The following is a 15,165-nucleotide window of genomic DNA, read 5'->3' as shown; positions in this document are numbered from 1 at the left end:
GGACAATGACAATGACTCACCTGTTACAACAGCAACATGGGGGGCAGTGAGAGCCATTGCTTCAATGGCTGTTCCAGCTACATCCCCTGTGCCCAGCCCTACCTGAGAGCATCCTGGCTCTTCTCCTTTACCTGGTCTCAATGGACTCTAGCAGATCACCTATGCCCCCAACTTCTGAGGACTTTTGAGGTCCTCAGAAGAGGGCAGAGCCACATCTCCTGGTCCTAAAAGTGGCGAAAACCTTCTGCCAGCTCTCAAAACGCATGTGTGGCCATACTTGTATTTCTTCTCAGTTAAATAACCTCTCTAAGAAAAGGTGAGCAGAGCATGCTGAGTGCCAGCCCCAATCACCAAGGTGCCACCAGCCTTCCTGAGCCATGCAATGATCACCACGGGTGGAAAACACTCTCTGATACTTCAAACAAGTTTTGGGGGAACCACTTTGGACCTTCCCTCTGCAGGAGGAAGGCTGAAGTTCATGACAGCAACTCCTGGGCTGCAGCCAGTGAAACAACTTCAAAGAAACCAAGGGGAAGAGCTGCAATAACAAGGCTGGAAGAGGTTTCAAATGCATTTGTGAGCTCAGCAGACAGCAAATGAACACCTTCACTCGGCTGCTGGTTTGGAAATGGTAGGTGACAATGCCAGTACCTGGCATGATGAGTATGTGTTAATGACCATCTTACCATATCGTGAGTTGAACAAAATTTCAACTTGTTTCCTTAAATGACTTAAAACGTCTCCTATACCATCTGCAAAAAAAACCAAAAACCAAACAATATTGTAAAATGCTCTGAGCAACCAGCTGCTTCCAGGGCAAGCACAGCACAGGTGAGCAGTCCCTGCCTGAGCAGACCTCTGGCAGAGACAGCCATGCACTCTCCATGCCCTCAAATCAGTGCTAGTCCTCTGACAGAAGCCTCCAAGCTGATCCCCTAACAAGGAAGGGCAAAGATGCACCTGCCACAGAGCCGTGCTAGCAGTCAGGAGCACAAAAAAATAGGTGGAAAAGTAAATCCAAGCACAAGAGGAGAGGACAGAGCCCAGGGACACAAGGGTGCCCTTCTGTAGGCTGAAGTTTTGGAGGCTAAAGGCTAAAAGCTAAAGGCTTTGCTGATAACTTAGGAAGCTCATGAAACCCAACCTAAAATACATCTGTGTGTATCCATCCTTCCAAAAATCTGCAATGATGGGTGATGTTCAGAGTTCACCATACACTCACCTGATCCCTCCATCTGCTTTTCTTCAAGTCGAGACTCCTCACTGGAGCCCTTCTCTGTCCCTGCAGAGGAAGAAGAGGGTTAGCAGCAGCAGGCACCAGCAAAACCAGACCAGACATGAGCAGGAGTTCTCCAGGTGCCCTGCAGCCACTAAACTGCTTCCTCCCCTCACTAAGCTCCGAGCACGTCCCAGCAGAGGCTGGGCTGGTACCCGTATGCCAAGAGCTGCATCGGCAGAATAAAGCCAGTGCTTCCATACAAGAGGGCTGCTCACTCTTTGGCATGGGCTCCCCAGGAGAGACCCAGCAAGAACAAGGGCAGCCACTGCACTGGCATACATCCCACACGTAAATTCCAGGTGTGAACTGAGCAAAGGGGCTTGGGTTTGCAGCATGCTGGGGCTAAAGAGAGGATGGGAAGGAGAAGCAGTGCCAGAAAACCCACCACTTAGTCTATCACAGCTCCCAGGTGGCCTCATTGAGGCCAAGACTCTGGAACTGGGTCTTGAACTCCGCCACTTTGGCTCATAAATGGTATTTTCTCTTTTTTGACACATGTATAAACACCCATGCTATCATGCAGTCTCCCAGATGCTTCACTTCTGGTACCTGCTACTGTTTCCAGGATGTAGCTCGATTCATCCGAGGCCATGTGCGTGGGCATTGGGTCATGGATTTCAACTGAACCAGGTGATCGGTCTGTGGAAAAAAACCCATGGGCACCTTTTGGTCTGAGGCCAGCAGGACACTGTCCCCAAAACAGTGTTCAGAGGGTTCTGGCCATAAGCAAGGACTGAGCGAAGCACCCCCCAGTCCCAGGAGCCCCACACACGACCAGAAGATGCTCTTGGGATGCAACTGCCTTCTTCCTCCCAGAACCACCCAGAGCTCATCCCTGACACACACCTGACCTCTTGGTCTGAGGGAAAGAAGCAAAAATCTCTTCATAGTCTCCACAGAAGGTGAAGAGCAAAACTAGTTCAAATTATTTTCTTGGTTTAATTCCATCTAAACACTGAATTTTGGTTTAAAAAGTTAATGCTGTTTGATTTACCTACTACACAGGGGGGGAAATCATTTCACTAATGCTGCCTTCCTCAATAAAATCAACCCTCTTTTGGTTTTCCTTATATTAAACCTGTCTCCCCAAATTCTAGGTTGTCCAATGCCCCCAAAGAGCCATCCAAATTCAGCTTTAAATGAAATTTCAGACAGCTGATACACTTCAGTCAGGTCACTTCTGCCTTCACAGGATAAATAATCCCAATTTCATCAATTTTTCCCTCAAGGTGAGCACCTCTTTTCTATTAATCCTCCTCCCTGCTCTCAGATGTATTCCCCCTGATTGAACTCGACCTTCAAGTAACATAAGAAAAGGTGGACTCTGCACTTGAGGTATGATCTCCCTGGCACTGGACAAGTGGTAATTCCTCCCACTCCTCACATGGACCTCCAGCTCACCATGTATCTTCTCTTTCATTAGCTGCCAAGTTGAAAATTAAAATGTTTGATCTACCACTATACCTTGTTCCTTCTCCTTCCCCTATATTAACCATAGATGAGTCTATTCTACACCAATCCTGGAGTGACTTCTCAGCTATCACCTTACTAAGGGGACTGCTACAATTCAGATGCAACAGAGATTGCATTGGTGTGGTGGGGCCAGGTGTCACTGCTGTCCCCAGCATCACTCACCCTCAGGCATGTTAACAGTCCTGTTGCTTCCCTCATTCTGGTGAGATTATTAATGATTTTAAAGCACACTGAAAATGCAAACTGCTAACAATCCATGCATTAAACCCTGAGGATCATCCTACCATTTGCTTCACTGGCTAGGACAGGTAAGTCGAAAACAGACTCTCCCAGCTGCCCCTCAAGTATCTCTATCACAACCCACTGCCACTGACCTCTCTGGGCAGAAAGGTGGGGAATTTCCCCCACCAGTGTCAACAATTCCAACACATTTTCAACATATGCTTAATATTAAACCCACCTACAATTAGACATGTTTTTATGAACTCTTCAAAACCAGGCTGGCTTTCTATAATGAAGGACCTCATCAAAAGTATCCTGCACTCAATACCTGGGATCCTCCACATGAAGCAAAGCAGCAAACAAGGCTTGTTTTCTCCAGGGGAAAGGCAAGATAGGAAAGCAGTGAAGGAGAAAAACAACAAAGAGCCCTAAAACACTTTCCAGTGCACTCAGGAAACCTCAGTACACGCCTATGTCCGCTAAGGAAGACCATTGCATGTACATGAGGGAACCTTACATGCTAGGAAATACCCTGCAAATGCCTCTTCTCAAAGCAAAATGCTGAAACATGATGCAGCAACACTGCCTGCGTAGCAACCACTGCACACAGATGGTACCCCAGCAGCTACCTGGTACGGTGATCTGGATGATGTTCAGCTCGTCTGGTTCGATTTTGATCTGCCTGATCCCACCTAGCTCTCCTGAGGTACCTATGGGGAAAGGCAACGGAAGGCAGTCGCCAACAGAACCCAGCAATGTCATACCTGCCCAATACTGCACCAATGCAGGGAAAGCGTGACCAGCTGCGACTCCAGTGCCAGCTGAGCATGCCAAAACAACAAAGCTTCAGTCAGGTGGCCCAGTGGCATCAAGCCCACAGCATGGAGGTACCCAAAGGGCCACCTGTCGGCATGGTTTCTGCAAACAGCTTGGCTAGCAGGAGTTGTTGGTGCCCTTGAACTTGCCACTGGACCTTGTTATATGATCATTTTCTGGCTTTCTTCACTTAAAATAAACTGAGCCACCAACAGGCACTGGTGGAGACACCCGAAGAGCTGTCTCCAGTGGGCAGCTCCTAGCAATTTTAATGCTCTCAAACCCATGCCTGGAACTTGTCGCTATTCTGAGAGGGCTGGCCACAGCTGCATCACACCAAGATGGGACCAGCTGAAGACCAGTGAAATTCAGTGTGGTTTCAACCCCAGCAGATGAAAGCCTGTGCTGACCAGCTGCCCCAGCAGGAGGCTGTCCTAGGAGGAGGCTGCCCCAAGAGGAGGCTGCTCACAGCACTCAGACAAGCCTCCTCTACTCTCATGATAACCTCCCTCACTTAGGATGGGACAGATCCACTGCAAGGGGCTGAATTCCAGCCTGCAGCTTGGAAAGACAAGACAGCGAGGCTTGATGTGATGTTTTAATGGGTCCAACCCCCTAAATCTGTGGAAAAGCACTTCCTTTTCATTCATGGTGCTCAGAATACCGACACTGCTGACTTCTCTGTGGTGACTTTCAAAGGGTCACAGAGAGTGAAGACTTCCCTTAGCTTCGCATTGAAGCACATGCTTAAGTCTCATTATTTCAATTTATGCACTTTTAGGCCTCAGCTGAAGGGTCAGAGGATAAGAGCCCTCATCTCTGCATCAATCAAATAGGCATAAAGTCCTTAGAGAACTGCGCTGTAGTGCAATCAGGCAACAGACGTCACACATCCTAGTTACTTTGCAGGCATGTTTCTCTAGTGTGCCCCCAATACAACAGTCTTGCAAGAGAAAATTAATTATGCCTCACCTGGTTCACAGCTTTCAGAAACACTACACTTCTCAGACCTGGAAGGGAAAGGCAGACAAGAAAGGTGGTCATGGTGTAAGAAAAGAGAGCGCTTAAAACCCAGTGGTGTGTGTAGGACTGATCTTGGCAAGAGGGGAAAATGCTGCCTGGTATCACAGAGGGCTGCAAGAGCTACAGAGGGGTCCCCAGGGTGACTATGCCCATGATCCCAGCAGTGGCACAGCATCCATGGCTGCAAGGAAAGCCATGGTCTGCAAATTTCCTCTGCATGTAAGTCCTGCTTTCAAACCCACCCTGGTCCTGCACCCTTGATGATGGCAGCCCCTAAACACCCATGCATGGAACTGCAGCAGAGAGATCCTGAAAACCCACATTTTTTTAAGAGAGGTTTTTAAGCCCGAAACTTGGCTGGCTCCATCCCTTTGCGACAGAGAGCAGTGCAACAATGTGGTTACTCATGGAGGTAAAAAAAATAGGGAGAAAGGAAAAATCAATTGATTTGGTAAATATTTATTCTGTTCAAAGCTTTTCACTGAAAACTGGCCACTATCCCAAATTCCCATTTACCATTAACTTCACACGCTCAGGACTTTACACAAGTTGTTCTGCATCCAAATTAGATTATTTTGCATTCTCAGGATGCATGTGCTTTCCTGTCTCTCTCTTGAACAAGAATAACCAGGGCTCTTTGGCAGTAAGGGACCCCAGGAACCACTCTGGAAAACGCACTCCTCAATGACGTTGGTCCTTCAGGAGAAGGAAAATCCTTCTGAGACTGTTGGCTCACGAGGGATATTTATAAGTACTTCTTGCTTGCCTAAATCCACTCAGGAGCATCAGCAGAACCAACCACAAAACAAGCCAGGAGTACTCTTGAAATGTTCTTCCTAAATGTGGAAAGGCAAAATGGATCATGGGTCTAGAACAGATCATGTATATACCACCTGGGAGCCTTGGGAAGGATTTTAAACTCTCCCACTTCAGGTAAACCTTTCACCAAGGAAATCTGGTGGGAGGGCTTCCCCATTACCCCTCACAGTGTCTGGCCCTTCTCCTGGAGCATTGGGCACCACACTTGCCCAAGTGTGACTCTGACCTGGGGGGACCATTCCTATGGGAACATTCCTACCAAGGTACAGAGGTTCCTCATTTGTAGAAAGAAACAAAAACAACCTCCCACAAACCCTCCTTTGAAACTGAAGATACCCAGAGAGCTGAAGACAAATGACAGCCCTGCAGATCAGGCAGCTCAAGAGGTCTTTGCCCTCCAAAGTTGTGATATTTCAGTGCTGGCCATACTGCCAGGCTCACTCATTGCCTGCCCTAACACTGCAGGTTCCACTGTCCCGGACATGTTTTAGGGGCAGGCAGCAGCCACATCCAAGGGGACAAACCATAAACAGCACTGGGGAGAACCAAAAGAGACTCCAACCTGCCACAGGTTGATGTCATCAAAGAGCCAAGAAAGGAAATGAACCCAAGAGATGTCATGGATAGGACAAGGGCAAGTTACTTTATTTTGCCATCCTGACCTGCAAAAGTTAGCAACCACACAGCACTGTCTGAAGCCCCAGCTGATGGAGCTGTCAGTGCTGGACAGTGAGGCTTTGTGCCAGAGAGGTAGAGGAGCATTTTTTACCCCACTGAGTGAAGCAAGTCTGGGAGAAGGTTCCTTGTCTTATTGCAGTTCATAATGCTATAAACTGCTCCCCTGCCTCTCTTCCTAAAGTGATTTTAAAGGTTAAATTGCCTTGCTTCCACTGAATTAAGAATGAAGGGAACTGGGGCTACAAAGAGAAAAACACCTCCTGGATCTCCCAGTCTGGGTTGGAAGGCTGTATGCTATGCGCTGTGTGATTCACAGGTGATGCCACCATGTTGTGAACCTGTCTGGCTTGTGGCACAGCTGTAACAGAAACAGGTATTCTCATAAAAAGCCTCCTGCCCTGCTGTACTCTATAACCCCACATTTATTAAATGCACCTGTGAGCTTTCTATACAAGCAACACTTAATTAGCAGGATGCTGTTATGGTGTAGCATAACAGCACACCATATGTTATGGTGTGGCATAACAGCACACCAGGCATGGCCCTCATTCACCAGTTTTGCTCCAAATTAATGATTCCAAACTTTTGGCTTGCAAAAGGATGGGGCTGCTTGGCTTCCTCCTGTGCTGACTAGCTGTGCCATTGCAGTGGGATTTTAGGGAGGCAGGAAAGCAACACCAATTTAGCCACTCACCTTCCCATTATGAACTCACAACATCTCCCCTGCAGCTTACTGAATTGCTCTTGTGGCACCCTCCTGCACCCACTGGACATTGCTGATGAGCACAGCAGTAACCTGCTGCACACATTAATACCCCCAAATAAGCCTCTGAGGGATGTCACTTTGCTGGGAACAAGAACAGAAGTCCCACTTACCTGCTGTTGGCCTGAGAGGTCCCCACCAGGTCAAGCACAGCCCCACGGTGTGGCTCAGGGGAAATCTCCCGGGGAGGGCTGGAGGGCTCCAGCTTGGTTGGATCTTTGGTAAATTTGCCTCCTGTTGCCAGGTGCATGGTGGGTTTTGGGAGAAAAGCAAAACCAGGATTAGCAACTTGAGATGCCAGTGATGCAGCTTGTTCCCCTCCTAGTCCCAGAGCTGAGGTCAGGGCAGGGAAATAAGTTTTCAAGTGTCACCTGCTTGCAAAGACAAGGATGCAGATTCCATTGGGTTCACATGTTAAAATATTAGCAAGACATTTGCTTAAACCTCTCCAAAACTATGTGTGTGCTGGGAAGGCCTGCCAGGATAGAGCATCTCCAGAAAAGGCTGGCTGATAGGACAGGGTTCCAAGAGATAGGGACTAAGGTCAGAAAACCCAGGGCCATGGATCACTGCTGTAGGAGCCAGGCCCAGAGTGGGGAGAGCCCTGTCCTATGGGAGGGGATGTGCTGCACTGGATGGGAGCTTGGCAAAGCACAGAGTAGCAGATACACAGGCAGCCCTGTCTCAGAGCTCCAAGCCCACCAAGGAGTGGGAGAAATCTCTGCCACAGTGACACAAAGAGGGACAGAAGTATCCTGTCACCATGAAACACTTCCTCTCTCCCTTCCCTGTTCCTCAGCAGCCTGAAAGGAGCTGAAATGAAGCCTCAGCAATGACCTTGGAGATGGAAAGAGTAATCTGAAGGCAGAGTAGGAAATAAAATCAGGCAGGGAAGGTGAGCAAAGAGCTGAAGAATGAGGGCTGGGGGAAGGAGGGAGTGAGACTACATTGTGACGCTGAAAAAACCACAAGGTGTCTTGTTTAACACCTGTTGCCAAAGGCCCTTTGCTGGTCTCAAAGCACCATCACAATATCCCCACCCTTCTAAAACATATTCCATCTATAGGAACATGATGCCCCTTTCCTTTTGGTTCCAGCCTGCAAGAAAGAGCAGGGCTCTGAACCTTAAAGACACTATTTACATACTGACAGTCCAAAAGGCTCCTTTTAATTTTTGATTTCTACGAACCAAATCTTTTTCTTGCAGCAGAAGAGCCTGCCTGAAGCTGCTACCCAGGGGAGTAACAAAAATAGGTTTCTGAGCAGTGGTGGGTATTTTAATTAAAGGGTGAGCAAAACTATATGGGGAAGCTTTGGGATACTTCGCAAATGGCAACTTAAAATACAGCTCCACTCAGAAAATAATGTCCTTGCAGAAATGGCACCTCCTGACTCAGCAGAAGCTTTTTTTTTTTTTTTTTTTTTTTGCACAAGCCAATGTGCTGATGCAAAACACAGAAAGCCAGGTTTAATGGGTTTTGCTTCTGGTAGCCCTGCAGGGACCTGTCAGGAGAGTAGGACTGGCCACCCACCTCTGTTCTGCTGGGTTTGCCTTCTCATCTCTGAATATCCACTTGCACCTCCCTGCCATATAATCCCCAAGCTCATAGCACAGTGCTCTCCATCAGCAGATCCAGAGCTGATGTGCAGATGTATATGACACCTGCCCCAGACACCATGCAGCCATTATGCAAGTAAAATCCAAGCATCCCAAAACACAGTTCAGTGCTCCATCCCCTGGGGATTGGTTAGAGCTTAAATAAATAATTTCCTTGAGGAAAAAACATTAACAGCTTTAGACAAAGAAATCCCCCATGTAGGTGGGACCCCCTCCAGGTTCTGCTGGAGGTCCCCTTTGGATGGCTCCAGCATCATCATGCCCAAGAAGAACTCTTAGGGCTGGGGCTGTTGTGAGGCCAGAGTGATAATTTGGCCGGCAGAGATATCTGGAAAGAAGGTGTCTGGAGAGCTGCCAGCATGTGCAGTTGGCACGCTCAGGAAAAAAAACAACAAAACACCACCCCAAAACATGTCTTTACTTGTGAGCCAAGCCCAGGCAATCCAGGAGATAGGTGTGATAAATTTGGATGCAATGCCATGTTCCATGTGTGTATGACAGTGATGGGATGAGGGCACTGCTGCAGTGAGGGTTGAGTCTGACAACATGGGTACCTGTCTCCTTTTATCTGCCAAGCACTTACCACACAATCACAATCACAATCACAGAATGGCTTGGGTTGAAAGAGACCTCAAAGATCATCTTGTTCCAAGCCCCTGCTATGGGCAGGGACACCTTCCACTATCCCAGGTTGCTCCAAGCCCTGTCCAACTTGGCCTTGGACACTTCCAGGAATGGGGCAGCCACAGCTTCTCTGGGCAACCTGTGCCAGGGCCTCCCCACCCTCACAGTAAAGACTTAGTCTGGGCTTCTCCAGCCCAGAGAAAAAAGGAGTAAAAATACAGAGCAAAGAAAGTCAAAAAACTCCCTCCTCACCATTCTGTCACCGAAAATATGAACTTTTGTTGTTTTTTTTTTTTTTAAACAGTCAGCAGCTGGATGATGCCAGCACTTCCCAGAGAAAAAAAAAAAAAAAATTACCTGTGAGGAACACATTATAGATTTTATTCCTCTTGAAAGTACAGATATATGCCATGAACTGCCTATACTGTGGCTCAGCCTGGTTCAGGAGCCAGCCCAGCCTCACACACCAGCAATTCTCCCTTAAACCTTCAAAACTCAATTTTTAAGGGGAGTACAGATCTTGCACTAATCCCAGGCAAAGGCAATCTCAGCATGTCCTGCTGTAGGGAACAGACAAAGCTTCTCCTTACTGAGCATAACTGCATGTGTCCTGCACTCTGCTTCTCTGGATAATCTTTCAATTTTGTGGGCAGTGAATCAAAGGATGTGGAGAACATACCTGTAAAAATTCTTTCGTCAAACATCCTATGAGCAAAGGAAAAAAAGAATTAGAAATAGATGTTGCTAATGACTGAATTGGAGGTTTAATTAATGAATAGCATTATAAATAGCATAATAAACAGCATCAAAAATGTCAAAATAGTAATTTCATTCATTCTCTAAAGGAAGGGAAATAAATTTTCAGCTAAAAAAAGGCCTGTTGTGCAGCCAAGCAACCTTATAGCACATGCTTTTTAACAAAAGTACCTCTCAATCTGCTTATAAGTCATTCTCTTAATTAAATTAACTTATTAAATGAGGCTGCAATTGGCTGGCTTCACCAAAAGAAACAGTGTGACCAAAGTAGCTGTTGCTAGACCTTTGTTTTCCAACGTTGATCATTGACCATGATGTCACCTGTCTCCTGAATATTGTATTTTGGTGCTACCTGCAACTTGGCTCATGGGAGCAAACTATTTCCAGGTACCACATCCCACAGCTTGATCCAACCTGGTGCAGCCTGTGCAAAGCAGGACGAAGTGGCTCCTCTACCAACTGACATCAGGAAAGCTAATTCCTTTTAGGATGCCTGAATTCCATTGATGTTGATGATTTTAGTCCCCTTGGGAGCCTTACCCAGGATTTTTCTGTGCTGTAGTTTCACATCTCTAGGAAGGGAACAATACAAGTGCTGCATAGGCAGGGACTGAATAAATCAATGTCTCATAAAGCAGATTTTCCTGACAGAGAAGTAAAGAGAGATTGCACAGCACAGTGATAACTGGGAATATATCCACTCCTCCTACTCCAGTGGAAAGGCAGACACCTAGACACAGTGCCTGACCTTTAGGTGATACATTCTCATCACCAGACACAGAGGATTTGTACACGAGTGATCAGTGAAAAACAAGGTAATCAGTGAAAAACGGGAATCCCTGCGAGAATACGGATGTTCCTCCCCCCACCCAAGGGCATCGCTCCCATTCACCAAATGCCAAATTACTGAAGGTGCTGTAACCACCCTAAATGTCTGGGATGGCATCAGCAATGTTTGGTGCCCATGACCACTTCAAACAGGGTGGCAGAGCTTGGGGTTAATCATGGTACAGCCAGCTCTGCCACATCCTTGCAAAAAGACAGAGAGGGAGATGAAAACCAGAGGTTTGCAGGGAAAAAGAGCTTTCAGCTGTCTTTAATAAAAGGGAGCAAAATGAGTTTTTGGTGTCAAAACAAACTCTGTGAGCATGGACGGAACACAGCGCAAATCCCTGAAACCCTTGAGCCACACACTCCCCTTTGCTTTCCTCGCTACCCACCTTTTGATGACAAAATGGATGTTGTGCCTCTCCTCCAGTATCCGTTTGAGTTTGGGGACACCATAGGTGCAAGGTCTTTTGAAAGGTATTTTGTCTGGGATGCCAATGATCTCCACTGCCTCAGGGTCACAGGCAATCTTCCGGTATGGGACAGGGACCATGTGGTCTAAACCCAAGGCTTCAGCTGAAAGATGAACACATGGTTTTCATTTACACAACTGCTTTGACTTTTACAGATGCTAAAACAAAGGTGTAAAGGCTTGAACTCAAGCAGAGCAAATGCATTAGGCCCTCTTCTCCACTTGTCTCAGAAAGTGAGCCCCAGGAGCCTGTGGGAAATGGGACAAAAAGGAGAGAGAAAGCAGCAGTAAATACAGCTAACAGTGTCTTCCAAAACTCCCAAACATGCCCAGTTGATGCTCAAACCAGGGGTGAGCGGGCCCAGATATCATCCCCAAATTCCTTGTGACCCACTTACAGCAGGTTTGTGAGCTCTATGATTCACAATCCGCGCAGCACACGGAATCATAAAATTATTCATGTCGGAAAAACCCTCTAAGATTGATTCCAACTGTTAACCCAGCAGCACAATGTTCACCAATCCATGTCCCCAAGTGCCACATCCGTATGTTTTTTTAACATTTCAAGGGATGCTGACTCCACCACTGCCCAGGGCAGCCTGTGCTAGTGCCAGATCATCCTTTCATTGAAGACGTTTTCCTCAATATCCAATCTAAACCTTCCCTGGAGCAGCTTGAAGCAACTTCCTCTAATTCTTCCTCTAATTCTACCTCTTCTCACCTGAGAGAAGAAACTGACCACCACCTGGCTACCACCTCCTTCAGCTAACTGTAGAGAGCAAGAAGGTCCCCCTGAGCCTCCTTTTCTTCAGGCTGATCTCCCACACCTCCCTCCATTGCTCCTCATCAGACTCATACTCCAGACCCTTCCTAAGCTCTGTTACCCTTTGGACACACTCCAGCACCACATATATAAATCATAAGTTAAAGGGCTTGTCTCAAGCCTATATACAACTCACAGGTGACACAGCACATATCTACAGCCCATCCACAACCCATGAATTACACAGCTTGATACGCATGGAACAGTCAAAGAGCCCACCAGCCCCAAGTGATTTCACAAGCTTCCCACAAGCCCAAACAACCAGGGGATACCCCAAAATCACTGCCCATGGCAAAGGGAGCACCAACAACATCCGCAAGCCATGCAGATGGAGAGAAAAGCAGCTGCAGTAACAACAACCATCTTTTTGCCTGCCACATTAATGTAAAAGGGCCACATGACATCACTCCCAGTGCCTGTGTGCTATGCTCCAGTATGCCACATTCCCAGACAGGGCTGTTTTACAGACCAGTGATAAATTCCTTGACAGTGGTGATGGGGCCCCAAACAGAAATATTGACATAACCTTCAGGAGACACCCAGAAACTGGGAGCTGCTGAGCTAAATGTGTTAGGAAGAGCAGGGAGCTCTAGCATATGGCTTCTGCTGCTGTGTTAGGGAACAAAAATGATTGCTATATAATGATATGCAATCCACAAGCACTGCAGATGCATAATGGGATATTAACTCCTACTCACCATATCTGCTGTTAAACAGAATTTGCACGCATTCCCTAAGGGTGTTGATGTCTTCAGTTTCTTTTATAAAACTGTCCCACTTATCTATCAAAACAAAATACAAGAAATAAGAAACTTCCATATGGTTCGTACACAGCAGATGCACTTTTCTCCTGAAAAGTGCTGTGAAGCAGGAACAAGACTTTAAAAAGTATTTCCTTCTTCCTGAGTGAATTTTGCCAGGCTGGAAGATAAGGTCTGGGCTTCTCCAACACCAGACCCAAGCACTCTCTTTGGCATGTGCAAAGCACAGAAATGACCCCATAAAATTTCTCAGCCCTGGAATGAAAGACCCTCTTGGACAGAAAGACTCCACCTGCAATGAACCTTTGAAAGGCATAGCCATTCCACAAGCGGAGCTTTTCCATCTTCTCCTCTTTCTCAGCCTTCCCACCCATATTTTTTTCCTTTTTAAGGCAGGCATGGGTTTTTAGGCTGTATTTCCCTTGGGTGAACTGGAGGTGGGAAAATGGCAGTCTCCTCCCCACTGCTGATCCCCCCAGGCACTGCTGCAGAGTCCCACTGGGACTAGTGGGTTTCAGTTATTTTGGAATAATGCCAAGTTTTCAGCAGGTATGTGCTGTTTGGAGTTGGGACAAACAGCCTCTCCCAAAGCCTGTGCAGGAAGCAGAAATGGGAATTCCCAGCCAGCCAGCAGTGCTCAAGGACCACTAGCAGCATCTCGGAATGGCAGAGATGGACCAGAGCTGAGATGAAGGTCTTGGCTGCAATATGAGATGTATTGCCTCCAGCACTGCCAGGTCCCTGCAAAGCATGGAGAGGGCTGGGAGACTGCTGGGGAGAGACATGGTCAGGGGAAAACTTTCCATAAGGCTGCCAGCTGCCTTTAATGCCGGAGCAGGACACAGACCTGTCTTGTCATGGACAATGGAGAAGAGGATGCGCTTGGATGAGTGCACATTCTGGATGAGAGGACCTCCGGCGACTGATGATTTCTGTCCTGGACAAGAGGGGAGACAAGGAGAAAGGGCTGATGAGAGCCTGACCAGTGCTCCAGGCACCACAAGAAGACCCTGGGTGTCCCCCACCAGTGATGCTGATCCAACCCTTCTGTCTCTCCTTCATGCACCCTGGCCTGTGGCACCTTGGCACAGTGCTGGTCAGACTGACCCCTGCCATCCCCACTCCAGCTGCCCTTCTGGCCTGGTGGTGCAGCTGTCATTTTGGGGCAAAAATAGAGGTGTGCTTTGTCAGCATCTTGCAGGCACCCAGGGAAGGGCTGGGGCAATGCAGCATGGCAAGGACTCTGCTCATTTCCATACGGGCCAACCTCTACACTAATTTTCATCCAAGGAACACCAAAACACCCAGCCTGTCCCCTACCAGTGCCAGGGGTGGGCTGTGCACCGGGCCCTCATAAGAGAGCAAACTCCAGGCTATTACCACAGCAGTCGCTGTACTCCTTTGAGGAAGGCACCTTCAGCTCTCCCGCCGGCCGGGCCAGCAGCGCCTCGCCCACTGCAGTCGGCCCAGGCAGCCCCGAGGACACCTCCTGCTTGAGGTCGATGGCGACAGGGGTGGGCAGCGAGACACCGTATAGGAAGTTGGTGACAGCAATGGCGGAGGGAGCATCCTGGGTGGCGGATTTGGCCACAGGGCCGTTGGCACCAGAGTCTCGGCTGCCCTTGGAGGCGAGGGAGGAACAAGTTAACTCGATGTTGGGGTTGGGCTCTCGGCTGGGCTCATCTGTTGGCCTGAGGGGAAGGAAGGGAGAATAGGAGGGAAAAACAGGTTCCTTTGGGTCATTGGCACGGCTAAGCTGCAACAAGAAAGAATGTGGAGGGGGAAGAAGAGCCATGCCCAGGAGGGTGAGACACGCTGCACCACCAGCTGCAAGGCTCCTTGCTGGGGAGTGCCATGAAGATGATCAGAGGGTTAGAGCACCTCTCCTATTTGGAAAGGCTGAGAGAACTGAGATTGTTCAGCCTGGAGAAGGTTCTGGGGAGAACTCTGGCCTTCCATTACCCAAAGGCACCGGAGAGCTAGAAAGGGACATTTAAAGAGGCAGGGAATTACAGGACAATGGGGAATGGCATCAAACTGAAAGAGGGTTGGTTTGGATTGGATATTAGGAAAAAATTCTTCCCTGTGTGGGTGGTAAGGCCCTGACACAGGTTGCCCAGAGAAGCTGGGGCTGCCCCATCCCTGGAAGTGTTCAAGGCCAGGTTGGAAGGTTGGAGCAACCTGGGAAAGTGGAAGGTATCCCTGCCCAC

The 15,165-nt window shown here is 48.1% G+C and overlaps 1 protein-coding gene across 8 annotated transcripts in view; it reads right to left on the bottom strand.

Moving 5' to 3' along the window:
* Positions 1-15,165, bottom strand: part of GTF2IRD1 (GTF2I repeat domain containing 1) — a 67,570-nt gene that overhangs the window by 19,648 nt on the left and 32,757 nt on the right. For 7 of the 8 annotated variants that reach the window (XM_085078714.1, XM_085078710.1, XM_085078711.1 and 4 more), the window contains 11 exons: positions 14,336-14,646; positions 13,803-13,892; positions 12,893-12,976; positions 11,292-11,475; positions 9,995-10,020; positions 7,187-7,307; positions 4,763-4,800; positions 3,604-3,684; positions 1,829-1,918; positions 1,223-1,282; positions 687-752 (listed from right to left, as the gene is read on the bottom strand). In XM_085078714.1, the coding sequence (XP_084934840.1) occupies positions 687-752; positions 1,223-1,282; positions 1,829-1,918; positions 3,604-3,684; positions 4,763-4,800; positions 7,187-7,307; positions 9,995-10,020; positions 11,292-11,475; positions 12,893-12,976; positions 13,803-13,892; positions 14,336-14,646 (1,151 nt within the window). The remainder of the gene's footprint in view (positions 1-686; positions 753-1,222; positions 1,283-1,828; positions 1,919-3,603; positions 3,685-4,762; positions 4,801-7,186; positions 7,308-9,994; positions 10,021-11,291; positions 11,476-12,892; positions 12,977-13,802; positions 13,893-14,335; positions 14,647-15,165) is intronic. The other variant, XM_085078712.1, reaches the window with a different exon arrangement.

Source organism: Lichenostomus cassidix, chromosome 19, assembly GCF_008360975.1.
Source record: "Lichenostomus cassidix isolate B80296 chromosome 19, HeHo_3.0, whole genome shotgun sequence".
Taxonomy (NCBI): domain Eukaryota; kingdom Metazoa; phylum Chordata; class Aves; order Passeriformes; family Meliphagidae; genus Lichenostomus; species Lichenostomus cassidix.
Note: the sequence above shows the minus strand (reverse complement) of the source record. Positions and strands in the feature narration are given on the sequence as shown.